The 22784-nt window shown below is 44.9% G+C and overlaps 1 protein-coding gene across 18 annotated transcripts in view; it reads left to right on the forward strand.

Moving 5' to 3' along the window:
• The window catches only part of sei (potassium voltage-gated channel seizure), an 87970-nt gene that overhangs the window by 48797 nt on the left and 16389 nt on the right, over nucleotides 1-22784 (forward strand). For 15 of the 18 annotated variants that reach the window (XM_076534571.1, XM_076534569.1, XM_076534575.1 and 12 more), the window contains 3 exons: nucleotides 19957-20200; nucleotides 20572-20753; nucleotides 22329-22349. In XM_076534571.1, the coding sequence (XP_076390686.1) occupies nucleotides 19957-20200; nucleotides 20572-20753; nucleotides 22329-22349 (447 nt within the window). The remainder of the gene's footprint in view (nucleotides 1-19956; nucleotides 20201-20571; nucleotides 20754-22328; nucleotides 22350-22784) is intronic. The other 3 variants (XM_076534560.1, XM_076534562.1, XM_012283966.2) reach the window with 1 other exon arrangement.

Consider the following 22784-nt stretch of genomic DNA (forward strand, 5'->3'; position numbering starts at 1 on the left):
GAAATATCGATACTTAAAAATTGAGAGCCTCTTTCGAAATCTCCGCAAACCTAATTGTAGCGATTTCACGCAAATTAGATTCACTATATATTCCGTAATTTCTGCTAGTCTAATCCCAGTAGTATAGCAGCGAATAATGTCAGACGTATCCTCTGGCGTCGAGAAATTTCGATACCAAAAAATCGTTCCGTTTATTTCTTTTCGCGTAATTCCAATGCAAATCCGATTCCAAGGAGGGTGATTCCATTCCTTTTACGATTTACCATCCCTGGCGAACAAGATTTTAAATGGCCGCGCCCTGAGTGGCCGGAAGGCAGAAATCTAGGACACGAACGAGATTTTCTTTCGTTTACTCCTAACGAAGAAATTAGAAGTAATCGTCGCGTTTCTTGATCATTTCGACAAGAAAGCAAGCGCAATACACCTTGCCGAGGGTGGGTTACACGATACACCGTGCCAAATGCGTCTCCCGTGGTAGGTCCACTTTCCTTTAGTCGACAAAATCAATGGCCTCCATTCGAATCGCGCGGGCCACCTGCCAAAATATTTCCTGACCCAGAAGACCCCTCGATAGTCGTAGCCAGATGCAACGCGAGTGGGTGAGGGAAATCAAAATGTTTCTAGACTTCTTTTGTGTCGTCTGTCCGCATTCGTCGACAACGGTAGCACGAGCAGGGTCTTACGTAAAGGAATTGTACCTGGATCGGTTGGCAGGATGTCGAATTTCATAGTAGCTACTCGATAGTGACACACGGTCCGTGCTGGTAGTCGGTTGAACGCGGAATCTGTCGATGATACATCGCCGTCGGGAAAAGCTTTTCCCTACGAACGAAATTAATCCGTTTTCCTCTTCGTTCTCCGATCTTTCTATTTCCGATGATTGATCGTGAATCGAGTATCTCGTTGTTTAACGCGTATGTCTTCGTCGGGAAGAATAGTTCGTTATCTGTCCTCTATAAACTGTCTGGTGTTTTTCTCGGTATTCATTTGCTTTACGAACCCTGTTGCACAGGACGATTAATTTAATTGTTCAGAGGTCAAGGTACTTTATTCGTGGAATTTAAGTGCGTGTCGAGTTGTAGATTTCCATTGGAAGGGATGCACGAGCAAACGGACAGGGTGAATTATAGTGAGTGGCACGAAATTGTATAAGGTCGGCACGAATTTCCGAAAAATCGATATCAAGCTGCATTATGGACTTCTCTCATGGGAACGTGCCGATCGAAGTTGAGTTTGTTTAAAAAATTTATTCCTCTATTCCTTCTTGCCGATTGATCATTTATACATAAGCAACTGTCTGGCACGGATTGACATTTCGAATCGAACGGATATCGTCGATGACCGTCGCATTAATTATCGAGTCGAGTCACTAGCCGTCTTTCCGTTCCCGCTCGATATCGTTTCATCAATTATTTTTTTAAAAATGATTTCTCCATTTTCGGTTGCTCATAGTGCTCGCAATGCTCGCGAGCAATGGTGATCGGTCGAGTTTCAGAAAACAACCGTTGCTTACAAACGCAATCGACGAAGGTCGTAGCCACGAAGTGATCAATGACTGACGTCCTTGCTCGTATTCCACGAGTAACCCTCAACTTACGTGCCAGCCGGCAGCTGCTTCGCACATGTGAACTCCCGCGATTCCAAGCCCCTACATTATTTCGTAGTTTAATCCTTCGCCAGTTACATTTTCAATCATAACATTACCGGAATTCGTCCTGTTAAAACAGTCATGACTAACGCGGTACGAACCGCGGCGCAAAAACAACAAGTTAACCTAACTCGTTGTGCATTCCAGTTAGGTGCTTACTCGATAAAGCAACGACGAACGAATAAAAGTTGAACACGTAACAGCTCCGTTGACACATTAGAGTTTATTAAAATATTCGAATGAATGGCCACTACCATTACAAGTACAGCATCGCGAATTGAAAACAATGGCTTTAGTCTGTAGTATCGAAAAGTAAGAACCCTGCTGAAAATAAGTGGAGGATCAATTACTCTAATGCATTTCTTTCTTCTCGAACTACAACTAAACATCGATACAACAAAGAATCCGAGTGAGAAACGCACGTTCGCGAGTGGTTCGAGCAAGAAAGGGTTAAAAGGCAGGTCCGAATCGCGCAGAATCGAGGTTTTTCGAGTCGCGAACCGCGTGTCGCTTACGCAACGGAACTCCGACGGCCGGCGTCGTTAACATTCGTCGCGGGAAATTCAACGCGTCGCGTCGCACGCGCGTTCCAGCCAGCTTCTACGTTTAAACCGGCTTCGATTTAATCGGTCATCATGTTTACCAGAAATGGACTCGCCGTTGAATCCGTAAACTGTTCAGTGTCGGTTGATTAATCGATAATCGACAGTGTTCTCTTTCGACGATAAAGCAATAAGCTTCGCGACACGATCAACTGCTCAACTCGACAATAATCGAGGATCAGATACCTCGCACACGTTCCTATTGGATCTCCAGATTCGTGCGGATATTCTGTGCCGGAAGATTATCCCTATGAGGACTCGTCAGAAGAAAAACAGTCAATTATTACGCAGTATTCGTAAAGAATCGAACGGTGATATAATAATTTAGTAATCGTTCTAGTATACAATTATCGAAGTTCACGAAAGAACAAGAGAGAATCGAAATACTCGCACGCAACAATTAAGAAAAAGTTAACGCTTCTCGTTTCGACAAAGTCACGATCTGTGGATGCCGAAATAAAGTTCCTTCGAATAATGTCTTCGCGAAGACATAAGTAACTGAACCGAATCCGTTAAAGAGCAACGAAGTTTAATCTATCGAAGTTGGATTTCGAGCATCATCGAAGCGGAAAAGGAAAAGAGAAGCCGGTCGGTGGTCCGGTTAATAAGAAAGCCGCCTGAATGCCCTAAATGAGCGATGACGACGAAAGGGTGACCGACAGTGATCAGGAGTGGTCCGATAAAGATTGCTGGGAAGAGGAGAGCGACAGGGGTGCCGAAGGCGAAGAAGCTGCTGATTCTTGTGAGCTGGCGCCCCACAGTGCGATGAGCGTGGGGGCTGGTAGGGTCGACTCCCCCAGCCCCCAGGACATCAGGCTCCTCCACGATCTCGTCGAGGACCTCGCCAAGGAGCAGGAGGAGAAGATTAGACCGCGTGCTGAACAGGTGAGCCATTCGACCGAAAAAACACTCTCTCTTCCTAATCTAACGATGTCTTTGTCCGTTCGATCGATTAATCTCGTCGAACCATCTTTACGTGGCGGGGAATCCGGTTTTCGCCTAATTTCCGTTTAACTCTTAACTTATGGATACGCTGTACGCCCTACATTTCGCTACTTGTATGTCATCGGCCATTTGGCGCGGTGCAACATATTTTCAGCAATATTTTCTGCGGCAGAAATTTGCCCTATAAAAGTTTCCTGACATTCTCTGTGCAATCAGTTTCGCGTGAAATGCTGGCAGGTCTCGAAAACGCCTCGTTAATTCCGCACCAAACTCACCGCGAAAGGAGTCCAAGAGAGTTTCTTCTTCTTCTTCTCCTGAAGTTGGGACTTCTTGCACTCGACGAGTGCATTCGATGTGTTACGTGCTGACACCGACTCGAGATCTTTCGTCGATTCAGCGAGTCGTGCAAGCACTCGAATCTGTCACGACTGGATGGCAGAAAATTTACTACGCGGTTAACGTTCTCGCGGACGAGTATCAAAAATTTGATCGAACTATTCGGAATGTACGCGATAAATAGATATTAGATCGAAAAGTGCCGTTTCTTGAATTTTCACGAATTATTCTGTAGGAAAGATGTGTAAGAACCGTGAATTTAGTTGACAAGCTAGCAGCAACAATTGTACGCTATTCAAGATGTGTAGTGACTGCGATACTAGGTCATCTATAAATAGTTGTCCTCTTTCATTATTTTTTCACAAAGGTGTAAAACATTTGAAATTCGTCACAGAGAAAAAAGTGAGTTTTCTCTGTTTTTTTCCCGAGAAAGACGAATTGGGTTAGTGTTTATCGATGTTGCCGGACTACCAGCGCCCTTACAAGGTCAAGCACGACTGGTCGACCTAGATAGTATGATTTATGCGTTTCAACGACGCCGTACATAGCATTGACAGGGCGAGCAGCATCGCGGTGACTTCATTTAATTGGTAGCAGATAATTTGCAATGGAGATAGAACGGAATAGCCCGTCGTTCCATTCTGAATCGGTGGAAAAAGCTCAAGTTGTTTTCTTCCGTTCGAATGCTCGACCTTGTTGAGGAGCTGGTCGTTACACTTTTCTCCTCAAGAATACTCGACAGCGATAAAAGAACATTGAACTATAATTACTTTAGACTCGACAAGATTTCACGGAATATGCAATGTGTCGCGCGATAGAATTTACCAAATTTTCTTCTAGTTCGCGGCTTTGAATAGATAGTTTTAGAGCAAGTATCGGTTAGGGAGCGAGTTGGTTCGATAAAGAAGCGGAAGTGGAGGCGTGAGTTGGCACATGAATTCGACGTTGCGTCCAGGACCCGAATCGTTTGTCAAAAAGTTGGACACCGAAGGGAACTGCGAACTACGACGGCAGATAGATTATTTATTGTTCGAAGTTTCCATTAATATGGATGCTTGCGCGTAAAAAAAAATGCCTGACGAAATAACTTAATTTCGAAGTTACAAAGGTGTACACGATATTAAAACTGAAAATTGAAACGCTTCGACGAAATTGGGGCAATTGACTTCGCTCGAAGTTTCTTCTTATTTCATTAATTTTCTCGACAACGTCGCCGGTAAAGCAAGGAAAAATCGAGAGTTTGAAAAGAGGCGATTCGAAACAAGCGGCTAACACGTTTCGCGTGGAAGTTTTCCGCAACAACGGGCGCGAAGTGCGGTATAAAGCCGGTGTATCGTGTCTGGATCATTTATCAAAAGGCAGTGTGGAAGAAACGCGAGAAAGAAGGGAAATGGTCACGATTACGGAGATTGATCGCGAAACGTTCGATCTTCCCGAGTTTCTTTCTGTATCTGTTAAGAATTATTGAAGAAGAAATAGACGAAAGCAGAGTGGATTATTTAAAACTTGAAATGCTTCTCAGGGAATATAACGACAAAGGGACGATAGAAAGAAAGAAAGAAACTGCGAAGAGAAAAGCATCGCTGAAAATTTGAAAGGCAAACAGCCAAAAGCTACGTCTTGAATCAACACAAACCTCCTCTTCTCTCTCGAGCGTTTCTCAAGCAAAACAAAAGTCCTCGTCCAATAAAAGCTGCAGGAATCTAAAGCTGCAACGATACAAAGTTTTTCGAGACCGTATCGTCGTGATCTCCGCGACTTTCTTCCAAAATAAAGAAATGTAGGCCATCCTCTGAAACTCCGTTGAAGGAAAAAGTCATCCCTTTAAGCGGCGAGAAAGACGACCGAACGGAAAGAAGGAAGAAAGGAAATATTGCGGAACAGAAGACTGCGGAATCCGGAATCGAGTGGCCACGCCGCTCTCGAGCGTGGACGAGCGCGTCAAGAAAGACAGTTTCGGCGGTACATTGACGGATTCGAGTATTCGAAGATCGAGATACTCGGAGATATTAGATTCGCAGCGCCGGCCAACCGATGACCCCGATATCAGTTGACGCGTTAAGGAATATTCTCTCTGCTTCTAGGTCTTTATTGAAATTTTCTATCGCATCAGCGATGTACGAAAAATTGGGACAGCGATTCCAACTTTTTTTCCGCATCAACTTTTCTCCGCATTTTATGGCTCCGAAGCTTGGTCGTAATGATCGATATATCGGGCACTTTTCGAGCCAATCGAACTACCATTCGCTTCCCGAAGAGGCTACACGACAATACCGAGATCAAAAATCGTGGATAACGATGCTGCAGTATCCGCAAACGTGCGCCAAAATCCGTTTCGATGTTCGATTGTCTCGACCATAAATAAGAAAAAACAACGCTCGATTGGTCTACCGCTTGTCTGCGAGATACGGTGCCAAAAACGCGATCGTAGATCATTTTCGAATCGACTCGAAAAACGAATTTAGGACAGGAGCGTCGGGAGGGAAGAGACTTCGAGACGCAGAAGTTGACGCGAAGAAGATGGAAAAAGGAAAAACGGAAAAGAAATATATTGTCTGTTTTATCGCGTCCTTCCCCCCGCGACGGCTGCAAAACCGTGCCAAAACGTAAACCTGTCCACGAGATACCTGGAACGTGCCCCAATCTACCACGGAGATAAACCCGAAGACAATGACAACAGAGGCGGTAACACGAGTAGAGTCTGAAATGGATTGCTTCTTTTGTTTGTATTATCCGCGATATCCGTGTTCGCGACTCGCGATAAAGGCGGTGCCGCGCGGAACATTTCCGAAGCGGCGAAAAATTGAATTCGAAAGGTGGACGAAAGTTAGGGAGCGTCGAGAGGTCGAGAGACGACGCGAAGACGGGAAGCTCGGATGAAAAAAAATAAAAGAGAAGAAGTCGAAGGAAGCTCGGATTGCGTAGCGCGCGACTGCACAATGTGCAGCCGAATGGCAGCGCTTTGGTCGCGCAGAATCTCCGGTCGGTCGCACAGGCGCAGAGCGTGGCGGATACGCTCGCGGCACTGCCGCGAATCAATAAGCGTAAGCACAGGTGGGTCGTCGTCGGTGGGTCGGCGTCGGTGTCGGCACGGCGCGCATCAGAAAACGACGAGGCTGACGACACACACGGATCGCCTCTCTCTCTGTTTCCCCGAGAGAGGAGAGCGGCGCACCATCGGACACGCACGCTGCAGCAGGACACCGAAGACCAGGGACACGACAGGAGGCTCGCACAGTGATGCTAGCGTGCTAGCGTGCGTGTGTGCGTGCGTGCGTGCGTGCGTGCCAGTTGAACGTGTTCGGATTTCGCGAGAAAGCGTGCAGGAGAGTCGAGAGGGCAGAAATGTCGGTCGCCGGAGGAACCCAGACGACCCGGAGCCATGGACGCGGCCGTCGTAACGCGTCCAATCTCCCCTAACCCTGTTCGGGAAACTCGTTACTCAGGATGAGACAGCCTGGCCGAGATTGTCCGGACGTTCGTTGAGTCTCGACGACAGGCGCGCGCGTTTCATTCGTCGATAACGGTGCATCGTCGACGAGGAGAGAAGGAAGAAGAGTCCGTTGCTCGTTGTTTATCGCTGGACACGCGAGATATGGACTCGCTCGGTATCGTTCCCGCGTCGTCCGTCCAGTCTGGCAGTCGGCACCAGGACCGAACGCTCTCTCCGGAGTAGTGAAGGATCGTCCAGGCCGAGATCCTCGTTCGAACGGAAGATGAGAGCGACACGAGCTCGAGGGATAACGATGCGCGTCGAACGGGACAAATGCGTGGCGGTGATGTACGAGATCGGTGCTGGCGAGAACGTGTTGTGATCCGTTTAGCTGGTGAACGCGGATGACGAACAGAGATCAGTGATCGAACGGTATCAGGGGATAAGGAAAGATCGATTTGTCGGTTCCTACGTGGAATTCGTTAGCCTTCGTCGCGGTGGAACGGGCCACGTTTCGAGTTTCGGTCTTTTCTTTTCCGAGACCACACAGCGTGTTTCTCGGAGGAAATTGGAACGCTCGCGCTACCTGGCATATCGAGCCCCGTAACGAAATGGAATCTTGTTCGTTCGCGAACGATTCCTCAGTATTAGCCTGTGCCAAATCCATCGAAGGCTTAACTCGCAGTGGATCCGTGTTTCGCGTGTCGCGTCAAAGAACATCACGCTCGTGGACGCTGTGAAGCTTCCGATCGTTTTTCAACGTTTTCGCGCGTCGCGAAAGGAATCGACGATCGACCAGCGACATTTGTGTGTCACGTTTTTTCCGCGTTGTGCGAGACAGCTTTCGCGAGAAGAAAAAGAAGAAAAGAATAGAGGAGAAGAGAGAGAGGGAAGAGAGGAAGGAAGAGAAAAGACGAGGGCACAAAGCCTCATTGTTTTTCCGAGTTTTTTTCCTTTTTACGATATCGTCCTTGCGCACTGCGCAATATTTCCCTGAAAGACGAGAGCGAGCTGAACCGGGAGAGCAGAGTGGGGAGAAAGACCGAGAAAGGGGAAGAGAAAGAGACGAACGAAGAGAGCAGGAGGGTTGAATGCTGCAACGGAGAAGGCTAGCCGTAGAGAGAGAAGGAAGTATAACAAAAAAGAAAAAAGCAACAAATAATAATCGTGATAGAGACTGACACTTGAGAAAGTCACATTTTTCCCATCTGAGACTGTCGTCGTGTTCCATCCATTATGTATTTACTAATTACTAATTAATTAATTATTGCCAACAGCGTATATCGAGAAATCCCCACGATCGAGGAACGAGGATAAACGGAGGGGCGAATTAAGAGTTAAGTTTAAGTCAACGACCCTTTTACATTTTATACGTATATCGACGTTTTCGAAAGAACTAACGAACGAAAGAAAGAAACAAAGATCGAACAGCTGGTCGACCTGTCCAATGATCAACGAGGCCAACGCGACGTTACCAGGAATCGAACAGAATTTTTACGCGACTCGAACGACACGCGGACGATCAACGATCGAGGAATCGTAATATTAGGAAGCGCGAAAAACGAGCAATCACCGCGCGAACGCGCACACCTTTCGCTATTCGAAAAACGCACTAAGTAACAAGCACAAATCAACGGATCCACGCGTGTTCGACGTGTTCGTGGATCTCCGTTCGACGATATCCCGCATAAACGTAGCGTATATATCGATTTAGAAGAGGGGATACAGGTAGCAGATTCGCCTGGTCAGCCCGATTCGCGACAAAGGAGGACCGTGCGTACACCCAACTGTCTTTCAAAAACGTTCGAAGTATTAGCCTAGAAACACTTTTTGTATCAACGAGCAACGTAGCGAAGAGGAAGCGAAAGAACGATCAAACGATCGCGAAGGAGGAGTTCCAAGTGTGAAATAAGGTCACCGTACACTCCGCCAAAATTCAGCTGTTCAAGGAAAAACTGTCCAAGTCCCAGCCTCCGGGATTGTCCTCGAGGGAAGAGCAGATAGCACTGAGATCGGTGAAAGGTCAATTGGAGGCGGTTAGCCGACCGACCAATCGTCTGCCGCCTCCGGTGGTGATAAGGAGGAAGCAGATACCGCCAAAGTCCGTGTCAGCCAAACAGCAAGACTCGAGTGTAGCGGAGTCTAGTGTCTCGGACGAGGGTGCTCGATCTATCAAGGAGGAATCGAACGACGCGAGGAACTCGTCCGAGTGCTCTCCGGGATCCGCGAAACATCAGGAATCGTCTTGGGCGCTGTTGGAGACCGAGAAGGGTCGGGCACAGCAGAAATCCCGACGAAAGTGGGGTTTCTTGGCCAAGTCTGCGTCCACCAACGGCACGGCGAGGGTGTTCACGGAGGCTGGCACAACCTCGACCAGTTCTTCCTCGTACGAGCGCGATTTACAGGCCGTCTCTCGTCTACCGGTCGAGAACGTATCGTCGGAACTCGCCAGGAAGGAGGCTCGAGCCTCCGGACCTCGTTTCGGAAGCAGAATCAGCGACAGTACCTCGTCGGACTTTCAAGAGGAGAGCGAGTTGTCTTCCGAGGAGAGGGACGCTCTGATCGAGGGAGTGAGGACCCCGTTGACGGTCTGCAGGAACCGATTGACCAAATTCGGAGCGAGAAGGAGGATAGTAGCCGCTTCGTCGTCGACCAAGGAACATCTGGTCGCTGGCGACCGTTTACTGGGACTCCGGGAGAACACGTTGTCCAGCTCGTCCACGGTCAAGTCACCGATCGAGGACATCGTCCACGACGATTTCCCGGCCAAGGACAATTTATCGGTCGATCCGTCGTCCACGAAAGCCTCTTCGGCGCCCACTACGTTATCGTTGGGTAGAAAGATCACTTCGTGGACGAAGGAAGGCAAGGATTTACTGGTGAAGTCGGTCTCATCGGCAAACACGCTCGCCCCGACGACGATGACCTGCATAAAGTCCCCTCGAGCGATGTCGGAGCATCTCTTGGGGCAACTGGAGGTCCCTGTGACACCCACTGTACTCGGTGCTCTGCGTGTCAAAGGGGGATCGCTGAAGGAGGGGGAAAGAAGCGAAAGGGTGACCGATGTGCCGCGACAGAGATGGAGCAGCGTCAGGGTCAAGGGTGGTAGTACCAAGAGTCTCTTGCTGGAGAACGGAGGGCCGCAAACCAAGCCACTGAAGGGTGCTCTCACGGCAGAGGTATTCTTAGTAGTTGATTAAGATGTTTACCGCATTAATTAAGGCTCGCTTGTCTTTGCCGTCTTATAAGTAGCTCGCACGATAGGACACACCCGGTCTTGAGATGCTTTCGGAAGGTTGACTACGCTCTCGGTCCTCGATCTACGATCGATTCGAAAAATTACGCCCGAAACCGGAAACGACCTTTAGACAAGAGTATCGTCTTCGATTTACCGATATAATTCCGACGAGCGAATCTCCTCGTGCGCCGAGCACTTAACAATTTTACGAGCCTGTTGTGCGTGAAATTTTCGAGTTCGCTTTCCGACCCTTACACGACGAACATCCGAGCGAATGGGTTAATTAGATTGGCCACGATCATCGAGTAACACTCGAACACCACTTCCTTTCTCGGATAATCAGCGACTGAACTGTTTATCGAATTAATTAAGCGTTCGCTGTTGTAGCGAGGAACATGATCGATGATTCATCGGTGGGAAGTTTTCGATTCGACAAAGCCTCTCTTTCCTCGCTTCGATAACGATGTAATCCGCTCACGGTTGCTTGCGAGTCCCACCCCCCGTCGACTCGCTACGATCTTCGAAAAGGCTTCGCTTTCACCCCTATCGATCACCTCGATTTCTACATCGTAACACGTAATAGTCGATTTTCGAGCCGTGTCTTTTCTCCCCTATTATCCGACGAGAGGAAATAACCGAATCTTGATCGAACCGTCGATCGAACATGATCGATCGGCTTTCGACGAAACGGTTGGCGAGTTTCGGTAGTTGATAGTTTCCGTTGTTTTCTCAGGCAACACCATCGACGACTTCATTCGACGCGTTATGTCGGTTATGGCGAAGAGGATAAATACGCGTTTCTATCGTGAACTCGACGGTGGTCTTATTCGCGCTATTTTCAGAACTCGTGCATGCATTCTGCTTCGGTACTATCCTTCGTGAAAACGTGAGACATTTTCCAACGAGCGTGCGGGAAAATTCTTTTTATTTTTGGTACGACCATCGTGCTTGATGAGACGGACTTTATCGAATCAGATTTCTACGCTCTTCGAAAACTGGACGGTGAATCTTTCTCGAGATACGTTTGTCGTGGATATTTTTCAACGCGACCATTACTAATATAAAGTAGTTTGGATTTCCATTTTTAGTCGCTCGATAAATTCGACAAAGTTCCCTGGAAGCTGAAGGATGTATTTTCAACCGTTTGTAAGCAGGATTTTTACAATAAAACACGAAAGGGCTCTAAAGCACCCTAAACACGAGGCAATATTTGTCGTCGCGAAACGATTCTATTATTCGTGTCGAGATCGATCGTATTCTAACTGGCACAAAGAACGTAAAGCGTTGAATAGACGCGTATTCAATACCCATTCAATTCTTTCCGATAATTACATGAGAAATTGTCGGTACAGAACCGGAGATCCCTTTCGGATGACAATAATCGTCTCAGAACGGTAATTTAATTGAACGTCAAAGACAGAGACGCGCCTTCTAAAGGCATAGTCGAATGATATTAATTAATCCGATACGCTCTTTTCTTCCGACACGACGATACTCGCCCACCTTAATACGCGCGAATTAATATGCTGAAAGCCTCCTCTATTGGATCGTTGCGAAACATTTGTGGCACTGAACAATCAAACTATCGATTTTCATCTATTTACTTACATATTTCACTGTCTACACGAACATTTGGCGGTTCAAATATTCGAGAATAACGATGTCCTCGATAATTCGATTTTAGAACACGACTAATACCGGTAATCGCATCGATAACGATAAGCATAAAATTCACGCGGATCTAAATAGGTGAGAAAACTTATTCAGCAGTTTATCGCAGTCGCGAACAAACGGAGACGTTGACTTGGTCTGTTTTCCAACGGTTGAAAATGAATGCTGCAAAATTCGATCCGCAGTCAGGGATACAATTAAGGGGCGCTCCTTCAGCGGTCGCCTGAAGGGTGTTCCGTTTTTTAATTAATTCGGTCTCACGCTTACCTGCTTACCTAGAAATAACGAGGCCGTTTCCTCGAGTGCCAGGCGCAACGTTTCTCCAGTCGATCGTTCCCTTTTTATTACTCTGGTCAGCCTGAAACTTCTGTAATTCGATTGAATGCCTCGTTCTTATTTCACGAAAAGCTAGCGCTACTCCGAATTTTCATTATGAACGAACGAATATCGAAAACTATCTCGAACGCGGTCAAGTAAGCGTAAAAATAATTATTCGAACGGCGTATATAGCACTCGACGCTTTTATAATAATTATTATACCTTCGAACTTTGTTGCAGTTGACTTATGAAAACTTTGATAAGATGAAATTTCATCGAGGATCAAAGTATACGGAATAAGTAAAACATTCCGAAGCGGAAAAGCAACTTTCGGAACTTAATTAATGTTTCATTTATGTACGTATCTCAGTTAATCGGTTAACTCGTTCGACTTGTAACTGCTCGAAACTAGGCTCGCCTGTTCAAGAAACCTTTAAAAAATTGATAAACGAACTAGCCGATGAGTTGGCATAGCGAATTCCACGAATCTTATGGCGTGTTTTTAGGTTAACGATCGCGGAGGGTGGTGATGGCGTATCAGTCGCGTTTCTGGAAAACTACTAGCAGAATCTTATTTGTGTACATGTCCGAGGTTTCTGTCTTTCATCTGAAAATTACTTATACACATAGCCGGGTCATATTTACGGGTTGGATGCCTGAAAATACATACGCGGAGTCGTTTCCGCCGGTTACTCGCTGGTAATTAGGTTTTACGGTGTTTCCCTTGGAATTTCAACGAGATACGTCCTATATTGCACGTGTACTTTACAGAACTTACGATAGGTCGGAAGAATGTTGGCTGTAAAATTTGGATCGTTAAACGAGTAACGCGGTAACAGTATATTTCAATTTGTATAATTTATGAGCGCAGTCGCGTGTCACGACGACCGGAGAAGTGGTGACAATTTGTTTAAACTAATTGCATCGACCTTCTCGCTTGAAAGCTTAGTCGTGCGATTGACGATGTGACGCACGCGCGACATGAAAGATTTTTTAGGCCAGGTCGCGGCTTATTTCGATGCGTCGATGAGCCTTGAGAATCAAATACACGCGTATCTCAAAGGAATCATTGCAAAAGAAAAAAATTATTGCATCCAGAAGTTATTAAAGCTAGCGTACACAAATTTCTTCCACATTTTACATTTTTCACGACGTACTCTTTTCGAAACGAGGAACATTTATTTTTACGCGTTGACTGCTCTCTCGGTAGGTGCTTGAAATTGTGGGAAACGGAGGTAATGAAAGATCGTGGAACTAAAAAAAGTCTCCCATTAAAAAGTTTATTTCGCATCTTCGTCTTACTTTCTTCGTGCGAATTTTTAAAAGCTACAAAATATTTTGCAATATTTTCGAATAAGAGAAGTATGATAAAGTGGCGTGAGCATGTGTGACTCTAAAAATCAATTTACAATGGTACGAGGATATTAGGGAACCTCTTTGGTTTCGAACGACATAAAATTTTTATGAAGTTGGATAACGAGGTGTCGCCGGTGACGTTGCTGACGTCGCATCGTCGGACAATAAAATCGTGCACGGCTTACAAAACACCCCACCCCTATTCAGCGTGACATCTAGTTTCGGCTTAGCGATCGAGTCAGATGTTTTCTGAAAGCATCTCCGTAGCGTTCGGCTCGTTGAAACGGGCCTTCTTCTCTTCTCTTTAGTTTTGACGCGCGTACGCGAGCGTACGGCCGCGAGATTATCCGAGCAGACCGAACCTCTGCCGAAATTAGATCATCGCCAACTGGAATTCACCTCGGTCTCCTCCGCTCCGTGAATCGCAACAATTTCTTCGTAACGCCAAGAAAATCCAGTTTTTTTCGACGTGTTCGTGCTCGAATCGAACGATCGGTAACAAAGAATCAAAGTTTCACCGAATTCGTGCGGTCCATCTTACTGGAATCCTTCGGAACGACGGACGAACGTTTGCAAATATTTATTCTTGTAACTTCTGTTGTTGCTTTGCTGCAAAAAGTTTGGTGATCTCGATTCGACGTTTGAACGTCATCTTCCTCCTACGCGTTCTGCTTTTAAGCAACTTAATTTCTGCCGTAAGGAAGTGGAAACATTCCCACAAGCACTGTGCTCACTTTCATCGAAAATTTTTACGTGTTCGATTTTAATAAATATTTCGGAGAAAATCACGCTTTGTTACTGTCGATAAAGATTCGAGATATTCTGTCGTCGCACAAGAACAAATTCACTCACCGCCATAAAAAGATTACCAACAAGCCACTCGTACACGGAATTTCATCGACGACCTATCGTTTGTTCCACGATTATCGAATTGGAGAGATTCCTCCGCAAACGATTCAGCATACCGCGTTCCTTTACGGATCCACCACTTTTCCGCGAGCCTTTTTAACGATGAATGACGCGGACTGTCAACCACAAACTGACAAGAAGATTGCCGGCTCTACACATCGCGATAGGGTTTCGGTCTAATTGGATTCGACATTGAAAGTACCATGGAGATAAGCCGGAAGATCTTGTAGTATCGATGAACCGATCTCGTCGCGAGCAAAAAAGTATCGGCGTCGAAGGTCAACCGAAGAAAAAGAATTACACACCTACGGATATTACCCAGACATCGGATGTGTTGTTTGCAAAGAATTATCTCGAGAAAGCTCTTGATCGAGTTATTTTCAATGGGTGAGTAACGATGTTGCTAACTCGGACTGTTTTCTGCGTTTCTGGCGATCGTTTGAGATAAAAACATTGGAAAGAGATTGTACATCGGAAGTGTTAGACAAAAAGAGGCACACCTCGATAGAAGTATTTGCAAGTAATAAGAAACGGTCCTGTTAACTTTTCTGGAGAACTGCGAGGCTTTTGTCTTCGAAACGATTGTTCCCGAAAAAATACTGAAAAGGAAGGATTAAACACCGACAGTGCTGGTCTCAATCGGAGCAGACACTTTGATGCAACTGTTTTCAAAAGATAAGCAACAGTGCTGCTATCTAGGAGGAATTTTTTTCTTTTGGAGCATCTTCTATCCTTGAGGCGTTCGCGTGCGAGGAAAGACCGATTGCATCATGGCGCGGGATAATCTATGAAATCCCTGGATAATTTGAACAGCGGAAGTATCGATCTTGGCGAAAAACGAGTAATCCTAGGAACAGTGTAATCGAGTCAGTCGCTAATTCCGAGTGATCCTTGTATCTTCGTGATCGCGATAAAACGTTGAACAGGAAGAATAGAAAGAAGAAGCGGAAGGTTAGAGGTGTTGTTGAAAAGTGCAAGAACGAAACAGGTGGTTTGCTGAACGTTGTTTATTTTCACTTTCAACTTTGAAATACACCGAGTGCTTGAACTGGCGGCGCCACGGTGAGACGCTCTCTCGTTCGCGTTTTGAGAATGACTGTGGAATTTTTTATGAAAGTCTCGGCAACCATGATGCGCTCGTACGTCATGAAAGGCAAGAAACAAATGTTCGGCTCAACCCTGTCGACGGTAATCGATGTTTGTATTCAATTTCTACCCTTGTATCTATATCTAATGTTGTATAAGCTAATTAAGTTCTTGTTATTAGTTGTAACTTAATTACTTCGAGGTTCTTTTCTTTCATTTTTTGGGGCGTTCACTCTCGTTGACCCATTAATAGGGAAACGAATTTTGAGACTGACACATAGCTACACATATGTATGTACATAAGTGCCTGAACCAAAAATACCACGTATATCCCTAGACGTATCTAGGCTTACGCGAAGCTTTCATTAAATCGACCTGTTATTTACAACGAATACCCCGAGAATTCAACTTTCACACTTTGACAGCAGTTTCCTTTCTGTTGGAGCTGGATTATACATCTGAATACGTGTTGCACAGTTGACACGACCTGATTCTAGTCTAACGCTAGCTACATGTCGATGAGAGTCTGATGAATCTTGAATTTCTTTCTAAAGAAACTCATTTCCGGTTGCACGCTGTTTTGTGTCATGCTTTTTTATCTTTACCAAGGGAAACGTGAATACTCGTGGTTTGTACTCATTTTTAGGGATGATTGTACAGGTTTCTCGTAGATTTTTGTGATTAAAACTATGCATTGTATGTCGGCGAACCGATTCAATCCTTCGACTTGCTGATCAAGAAAATTTTCATACTTTTAATTTAACGTGTTCGCGCTATTAAACCGTGGAAGAGTATGATTTATTATAGACTACAAGATATAGTTTGAAACTATGTCTTCTTTATCGATTAAAAAATAAAAGGATTATTGTCGTAGACTGGATTTACATTAGTCTGTCACAGCTTATACTACCGGTCGAGTAGATTCTCATTCGCGGAATCCTTGACGCCCACTAACAGCGCTCTCCACGTCGTCGTGTCATAAGGCGAACGAGCTCACCCTATATTGCCGATTCCAAGAACCGCTCTCCGACAGTTCCGTTCGATGTATTATAACGTGTAAGACACGCTGAAGCCCTAATTATTAAGGAAGCTACCGGTGAGTTTCTGGCTACACATTATAGTACACCTTGTATCGGAGCAGCAATCTATTCGATAATTCCGGGTCACGGAGTGATTTAACTAGCATCCTGGTAACATGCTGCACTTCGTCTCGATGTTGGCATTCGATTACGCTAGCCAACCTGTTAGTCAGCCTATGCAACTCTAATTGATTAGGAATTTCTCGCCGAGATCCCAGCTGCGCTCTAATTAGTAATTAAATTCGTGTGCCAAGTAGGATTAGCTTAGATTGCAACGAGTTCGTCTCATCTCTCAGTTTTGAGGTTGAAATTCATCCCGGAGCCAGGTTTTTCAGATACCGTCGAAGTTTTATTAGGAAAATCACCTCGTTCCGTTGAAACTCTAATTGATTAGAGGGTTCCTGCACAGCCGAGACAGCGGTTGGTGCATCCTCATTCTAATTAGCGATTCCTGTGCCAGATAACCTTGTTTAGATTGAAAACGGTCCATATTGGAGCAACCTTTTTTTATTTTACATATTACAGTCTATCATACAAGATGCATAGACATTTTAACTCGGTCAACCGGGGTAAGAGAACGTCGAGATGCATTTTGTTACAAATATCGTTACATTATCTTCGGTGTCGAGCTACTTTACTTACCATTAACCGATTCCAATCGATTCAACAAACTCTTAGGTTTCTCAGTTTGTGTAAATTCATGTCAATCTAGATATCCGACCCTTCGTGCGGTAGAAGTAGGACAACCAGACTACACCTAAATATAGTAGGGAAGTAGGATTAATCGATTTAAAGTCAGAATCGACTTGAACGGACTGTAACAATCTTCTAAATTGTTCCTGACGATTAGCTACTCCCAGGCACATTTAGTCTGTGACCCAATTGGTTCGTGCACAATCTCCCAAGAAATCTTAACGGGTACTCGCGAAATCTCCCCTTTCAAGAAACTTCTTCTCCGCCGAGAAATCAGCCAAATGCTTGCTTTTAGGGTAACGAATGTATCTATCATTTGTCAAATAGTTGCAACACAAAGCCGAGAACACGTTGCTTCTTAATACGAAATCCTTGATATCGCAGCACGCGACGACATTCGATTTCGGATAAAATCGATGTGGACATCTCGAGGAAAGACGTTTCTTGGAAATTCGTAGCTGTCGATTGTTTTCTCGGCTGGAACCTGGCAACGCATTAATTCCTAGCTTGTTAGAAATAACGAACATTGTTAAACGCTTGAACGCCGAAGGGTCGTTGAAACGAGGCTGCCAGGTCGCGACCTCACACGCACAAACACTATTACGGACTTACCTGACGGCGTAGGTGCATGAATAAAAGATAATCTCTATCAGGATTTACATTTTCCTCGGTCGTCCGTGACGAACGTCGAGTTTCTCTTACCCTATCGCACTCGTATTCGAGTCGTTGCTGCGAGGGTGGGCGAAATCGAGAAAGTCGATGAAACGTGTTCTGTCTGCGGGATATTGTGACATTTAGGTCTTTCTCTATAAATCCAGATAAACTACAAACTGCCTAGTCGGCGTCAAACTGTCGACCGTAACGGTGTCTCGAGTCGTCGGGCTTCTTGGAAACGATCGCATTTATAATTCCCGAACGACTTTTTTTCCAACGAGCTTCTATTTTCATGCAACGATGAGTTTTTCATGAAATATTGGAGAATTGCAGCTTTGTAACAGGCAGCCTTCGATATGTCTGACCACGCGTGTCTATTTCTACTGCGACAGTAGATAAAGTATGTCGAACTACGTACATGGTATACGCGAAAGTGAACGCGTTAATAAAGAAAGTAGACAATTACCGAAACTCGAAGCGCTTCTAAGCGAAAATAAATTCTTGTTAATTACGTCGATTAAAGTTTTAATCGAATCCGTGTATCAGAGGTCACGCATTCTCCTTGCGAGTCGAATCGTGGATTAAAATAAGACTCGGACTCTGTTTGTCGTAAAAGTTCGATCCAAACGCGTTCCGTGTTATTTAACGAGTTACCTGGATCGTCGTAAAAGTTGGCAGTTCGTTCACGTGGCTGTGGGTGCAACAGATCGGACACGATCTCTCGTCCGAGTAAACAAAGCGTCGCTGCGAATCGTGCATCAATATATTCCAAACAAACTCTGTTGAAACGGGATCAGCACGGAAAAACAAATGGAAACTAGCGCCATCGAGGTCGTTACGCGAGAAAAGGCTAGCGGGCCTCGTAGCAATTATTCGAATGCACGGAACGATTTGTTGTTCGAAAGACGGACTCTAAAGGAGACAGTATCAACCGAAGAAAGGTTAATCGAACGCGAAGTTTCGATCGGAAAGATGCACGGAACAGGGGGCTAATAATTGGCCCTGTAGGCGAGGTCGAGAAAGCAAGTAACAGCCAGCACGACTATTAAGGTAATAAGGCTAACCCTGCCTAAGGTTGGAAGCGTGGTCGGCGTAGGGTGTGACGACGGGGGTTGCCCTAACCTCCACGTTCACACGAACACGTGTACAGACGCGTACACACGTATACACGGTTCTTCTCCCTCGCTTCCATTCCTCCCCTTCGCCAGTTGAACACCGCCGCCACCCTTCGCGGTCCGCATTGCATCAGTGTGAGGCTAGCACTCGACCAGGACTCTTCCGGTTCTTCCTCGGCGGGTTGTAAACAACCGATACCCCGGTATTTGGGCCAACGTTCCGTCCAGCGGATCGATATCCCCGGTTCCTCGAGGCTTTCAACCGGAATCGACAGTCGTTTGGCCGCCGCTTTTCGCGTAATGTCGCGCTCGAGCCGTCGACGCTCGCAGTGATACGTGCACGGTTTCCTTTTTCGCCGAACAAACTTCCGTCTACGAACACGATGCTCGTGGATCAGACTCCTCGATGAGACTGTATATCTACGTTTGTTTATGTATGGATATGCCTATGTATATACCGGGGAGTGTACTGTTCCACCGGCCGGAAGTTATTGCTGAAATGCACGTGTACGAGGTGTGTGTCGGTGGAGAAGTATAATGTGCACGTGTGTCACTGGTGTTCTTACTTATGCCCGATCGGTACTCGTGCTTTCCTAGTAGAACAAAGACAGGATTAAATGGCAGAGAGTCCGATTAGCAACTCGAAACGCTACTGTGCCAGACAGGTTAGACATAGGCTCTAACATAGGCTTTCTATTTATTTTCTTTCCGAGAATTCGCAATTGGATCTTTATCGTACACACTTCAGACTATTCCTTTAACAGAATAAAGAAACGATAACGCATCGAACGTCCGGATAAATAGGAATCTAAGAAGAAGAGAAATCGTTGAACGTGTTCACTCCCTAAGCGAGGATGTATCTTGTGCCTACAGGTGCTGTCCCTTGGAAACGATATCCTCCCAGAGTACAAATTACAGTCACCTAGGATCGGCAGGTGGACCATATTACATTATTCACCGTTCAAGGCGGTCTGGGATTGGGTGATACTACTGCTCGTCATGTACACGGCCATATTCACCCCGTACATAGCCGCTTTCGAACTATCGGATCCAGATTACAACAGCAGGAAGAATAAAAAGTACAGTGACGATCCCATCGTCATCATAGACTTCATAGGTGAGATGGAAGTATAATCGATTACCGCTCGGATTCGGGAAAAATTTCTTACGTTCTCTTTTATTTTATCCTACATCGACGAGCATTCTGGGTTAGAAAATGGCAATGTAGGAGACGAAAGCTTCCTCCCTCGCTCGCTCTAATACTCGAACTTTACCGCGCAGTATGCCTACGTCTCCATTTTCCCTAGAGAAGAGAGAGACCCACCATTCGATACGGTATATGGGAATTAGCACGCGTTATGCTTAGCTCCGTGTCGATATTTTCCTTTGAGAAAATGGTCTCACCGCGCGCTATAATGCTCGGGAGTTATCGCGCGTTACGAAGCCTAACACGTTCACCGCGTTCTCACTATACTTTTGCTTTTTCAGTCGACGTCACTTTCATAGTGGACATCATCATAAATTTTCGCACGACTTTCGTGAATAGCAACGATGAAGTGGTGTCCCATCCTGCTAAGATAGCCGTCCATTACCTGAAGGGTTGGTTCATCATCGACCTGGTGGCTGCCATACCCTTCGACCTTTTTCTCGTTGGCTCGCACACTGACGAGGTAAGTTCCGTCGCACGCCTACACGTTTTCTGAGAATCTTCTTTCCAGGCTGAGTCTGATCACCGTTAAATCGTTTCCAATCGGTTATTTCGTAATATCTGTGCAGTACACGAAAAAAATTGCTAAGAACTTTCGCTTTCCGATTCCCCTTTACCGAAGCGAAGTAAGACACGATTCGTTATGTAATAATTCCGATCCGTAACGAAACGAATGAAATTTTTCCGATAAAATAGAACGTACAAGGAAATGGTTTAACGAACAATCAGATTTTTCAGCCGAGGTTTTCTAGAATGTCGATGTTAGCTCGTAAATATGATTAGGATGACATGCCGAGCCCAAGTTAAGTGCCCATAGGTGTGTCTTTACCGGATTGGTGCTTAGTTCGTTTTCCCTTTTTTCAACGTTTCTCGGTGTTGAATGATTTCTCTTTTTTTCTTTGTCGAAAGTTAGCCGACTCGACGTATTATTATTATTATTATTATTATTATTATTATTATTATTATTATTATTATTATTCTTATTATTATTATTATGATTATTATTCAATGTGCACACAATCTGTACGTACCGGCAGATGAGAAGGAACTTTGACGGACTCTCGTTGTCTGGAACGATTTTACACAAGTTTCACGAGTGGTACACGTACGTTTTATATGTCTATCGAACGAGTTAGAGTATATTTGTTCGACGTGCGAATATCGAGTCAGTAATTGGCATTCTTGTATAAGTTTCAAAATTGAAGAGCACCAACTTTTCTTTACCGGCAAATTTGTACCTGTACACACACGTATGCATACACACTCGATCTATATACATGTGTAAGTAAGTCTAGTCTTTCGCTGTGAAGATTTCTGCTCTGATTGTCGAAATGTTAGATTTTATTGTCAGTTCCTTGTCAAGATTCTCTTCTGTATTCTTTGCCCCGTGTCTTGTTTCTCTCTTAATTTCCATTTTTTTCTCAATCAATTATTATTACGTATAAATCATTTTCGTTGAAACGTTCTTATTTATTCCGACTCATGATTTTCGTGTTTCTTTGATCCTCCGTCGCGAGGATCGTTAGCATACGCCTTTTCTGCAAGATAATTTTCACTCTGTTTCGTTCTCGCGATGCTCGTCCGTAAGAAAGAACGTTCTCAATTGACCTGGCGCTGATAACAGATAAAAATGTGATCTGCTAGTAATCTGTGTGTGACCCCCTTTTCTTTCCTCTGTTCCTTGGCGTGAAAATTAGGGCAGCGTGATGTTAATTGAACGCTCAGGAAAAGTTTAGTTCACGATCACGATGCGTAAGTTGCGAGAATACGACGAGAAAGATCTCGGCAGGTGATTTAAAGGATTCCTCCCTTTTTTTTCTATCTATAACCGTCCCCCACCGAAAGAAACATTTTTTTACCCAGTTGTGTAAATTTAAGTCCTTTGTCGTCACGATGATTCTCTCCCAAAAAAAAAAAAAAATTAAATATCCCACGTTTTTTCGTTACATTATCCTTCTTTCCTTTTTTTGAAAGTTAACCAAAAAAATCACGAAATCATAAAGGAACAAATTTTAACCTCAGTTTAACGTTTTCGTAGCTCGGCTTGGACAAGGACGAGGTTAGTTGACACACATACACACCAAAAAGAAAATTACTCACAGGCTGACGTTTTCGTTTTTTTTCTTCGCTCTGTTTCTCTATTTCCCCTTTTTCTTTAATAAACTGCAGGTTTCGATTTTTACACACTAATGATTAAAAAAAATTTAACTCACCAAACGCAGCCACGAATTTTTTCTGTGTCTGTTTCTCTTTCTTTCTCCCTTCCTTTCTTTCGCGCACTCTCTCTATCTCTCTGTCTGTCTTTCTCTCTTTGTCTGTTTTTTAATTCCATATACAGTTTTTTAATTGCTTCAAGAACACGTCACACATTGCGAATATATATTTATATATATATACATATATTATGATTATATATCTCTGATGTTTTTTCTGCACAAACTTACTTTTCTTAATCGAAATGGTTTTTTTTATTCATTCTCTTGTTTCTCAATGT

The sequence above is a fragment of the Megachile rotundata genome, chromosome 8, assembly GCF_050947335.1.
Source record: "Megachile rotundata isolate GNS110a chromosome 8, iyMegRotu1, whole genome shotgun sequence".
In the NCBI taxonomy this organism is placed as follows: domain Eukaryota; kingdom Metazoa; phylum Arthropoda; class Insecta; order Hymenoptera; family Megachilidae; genus Megachile; species Megachile rotundata.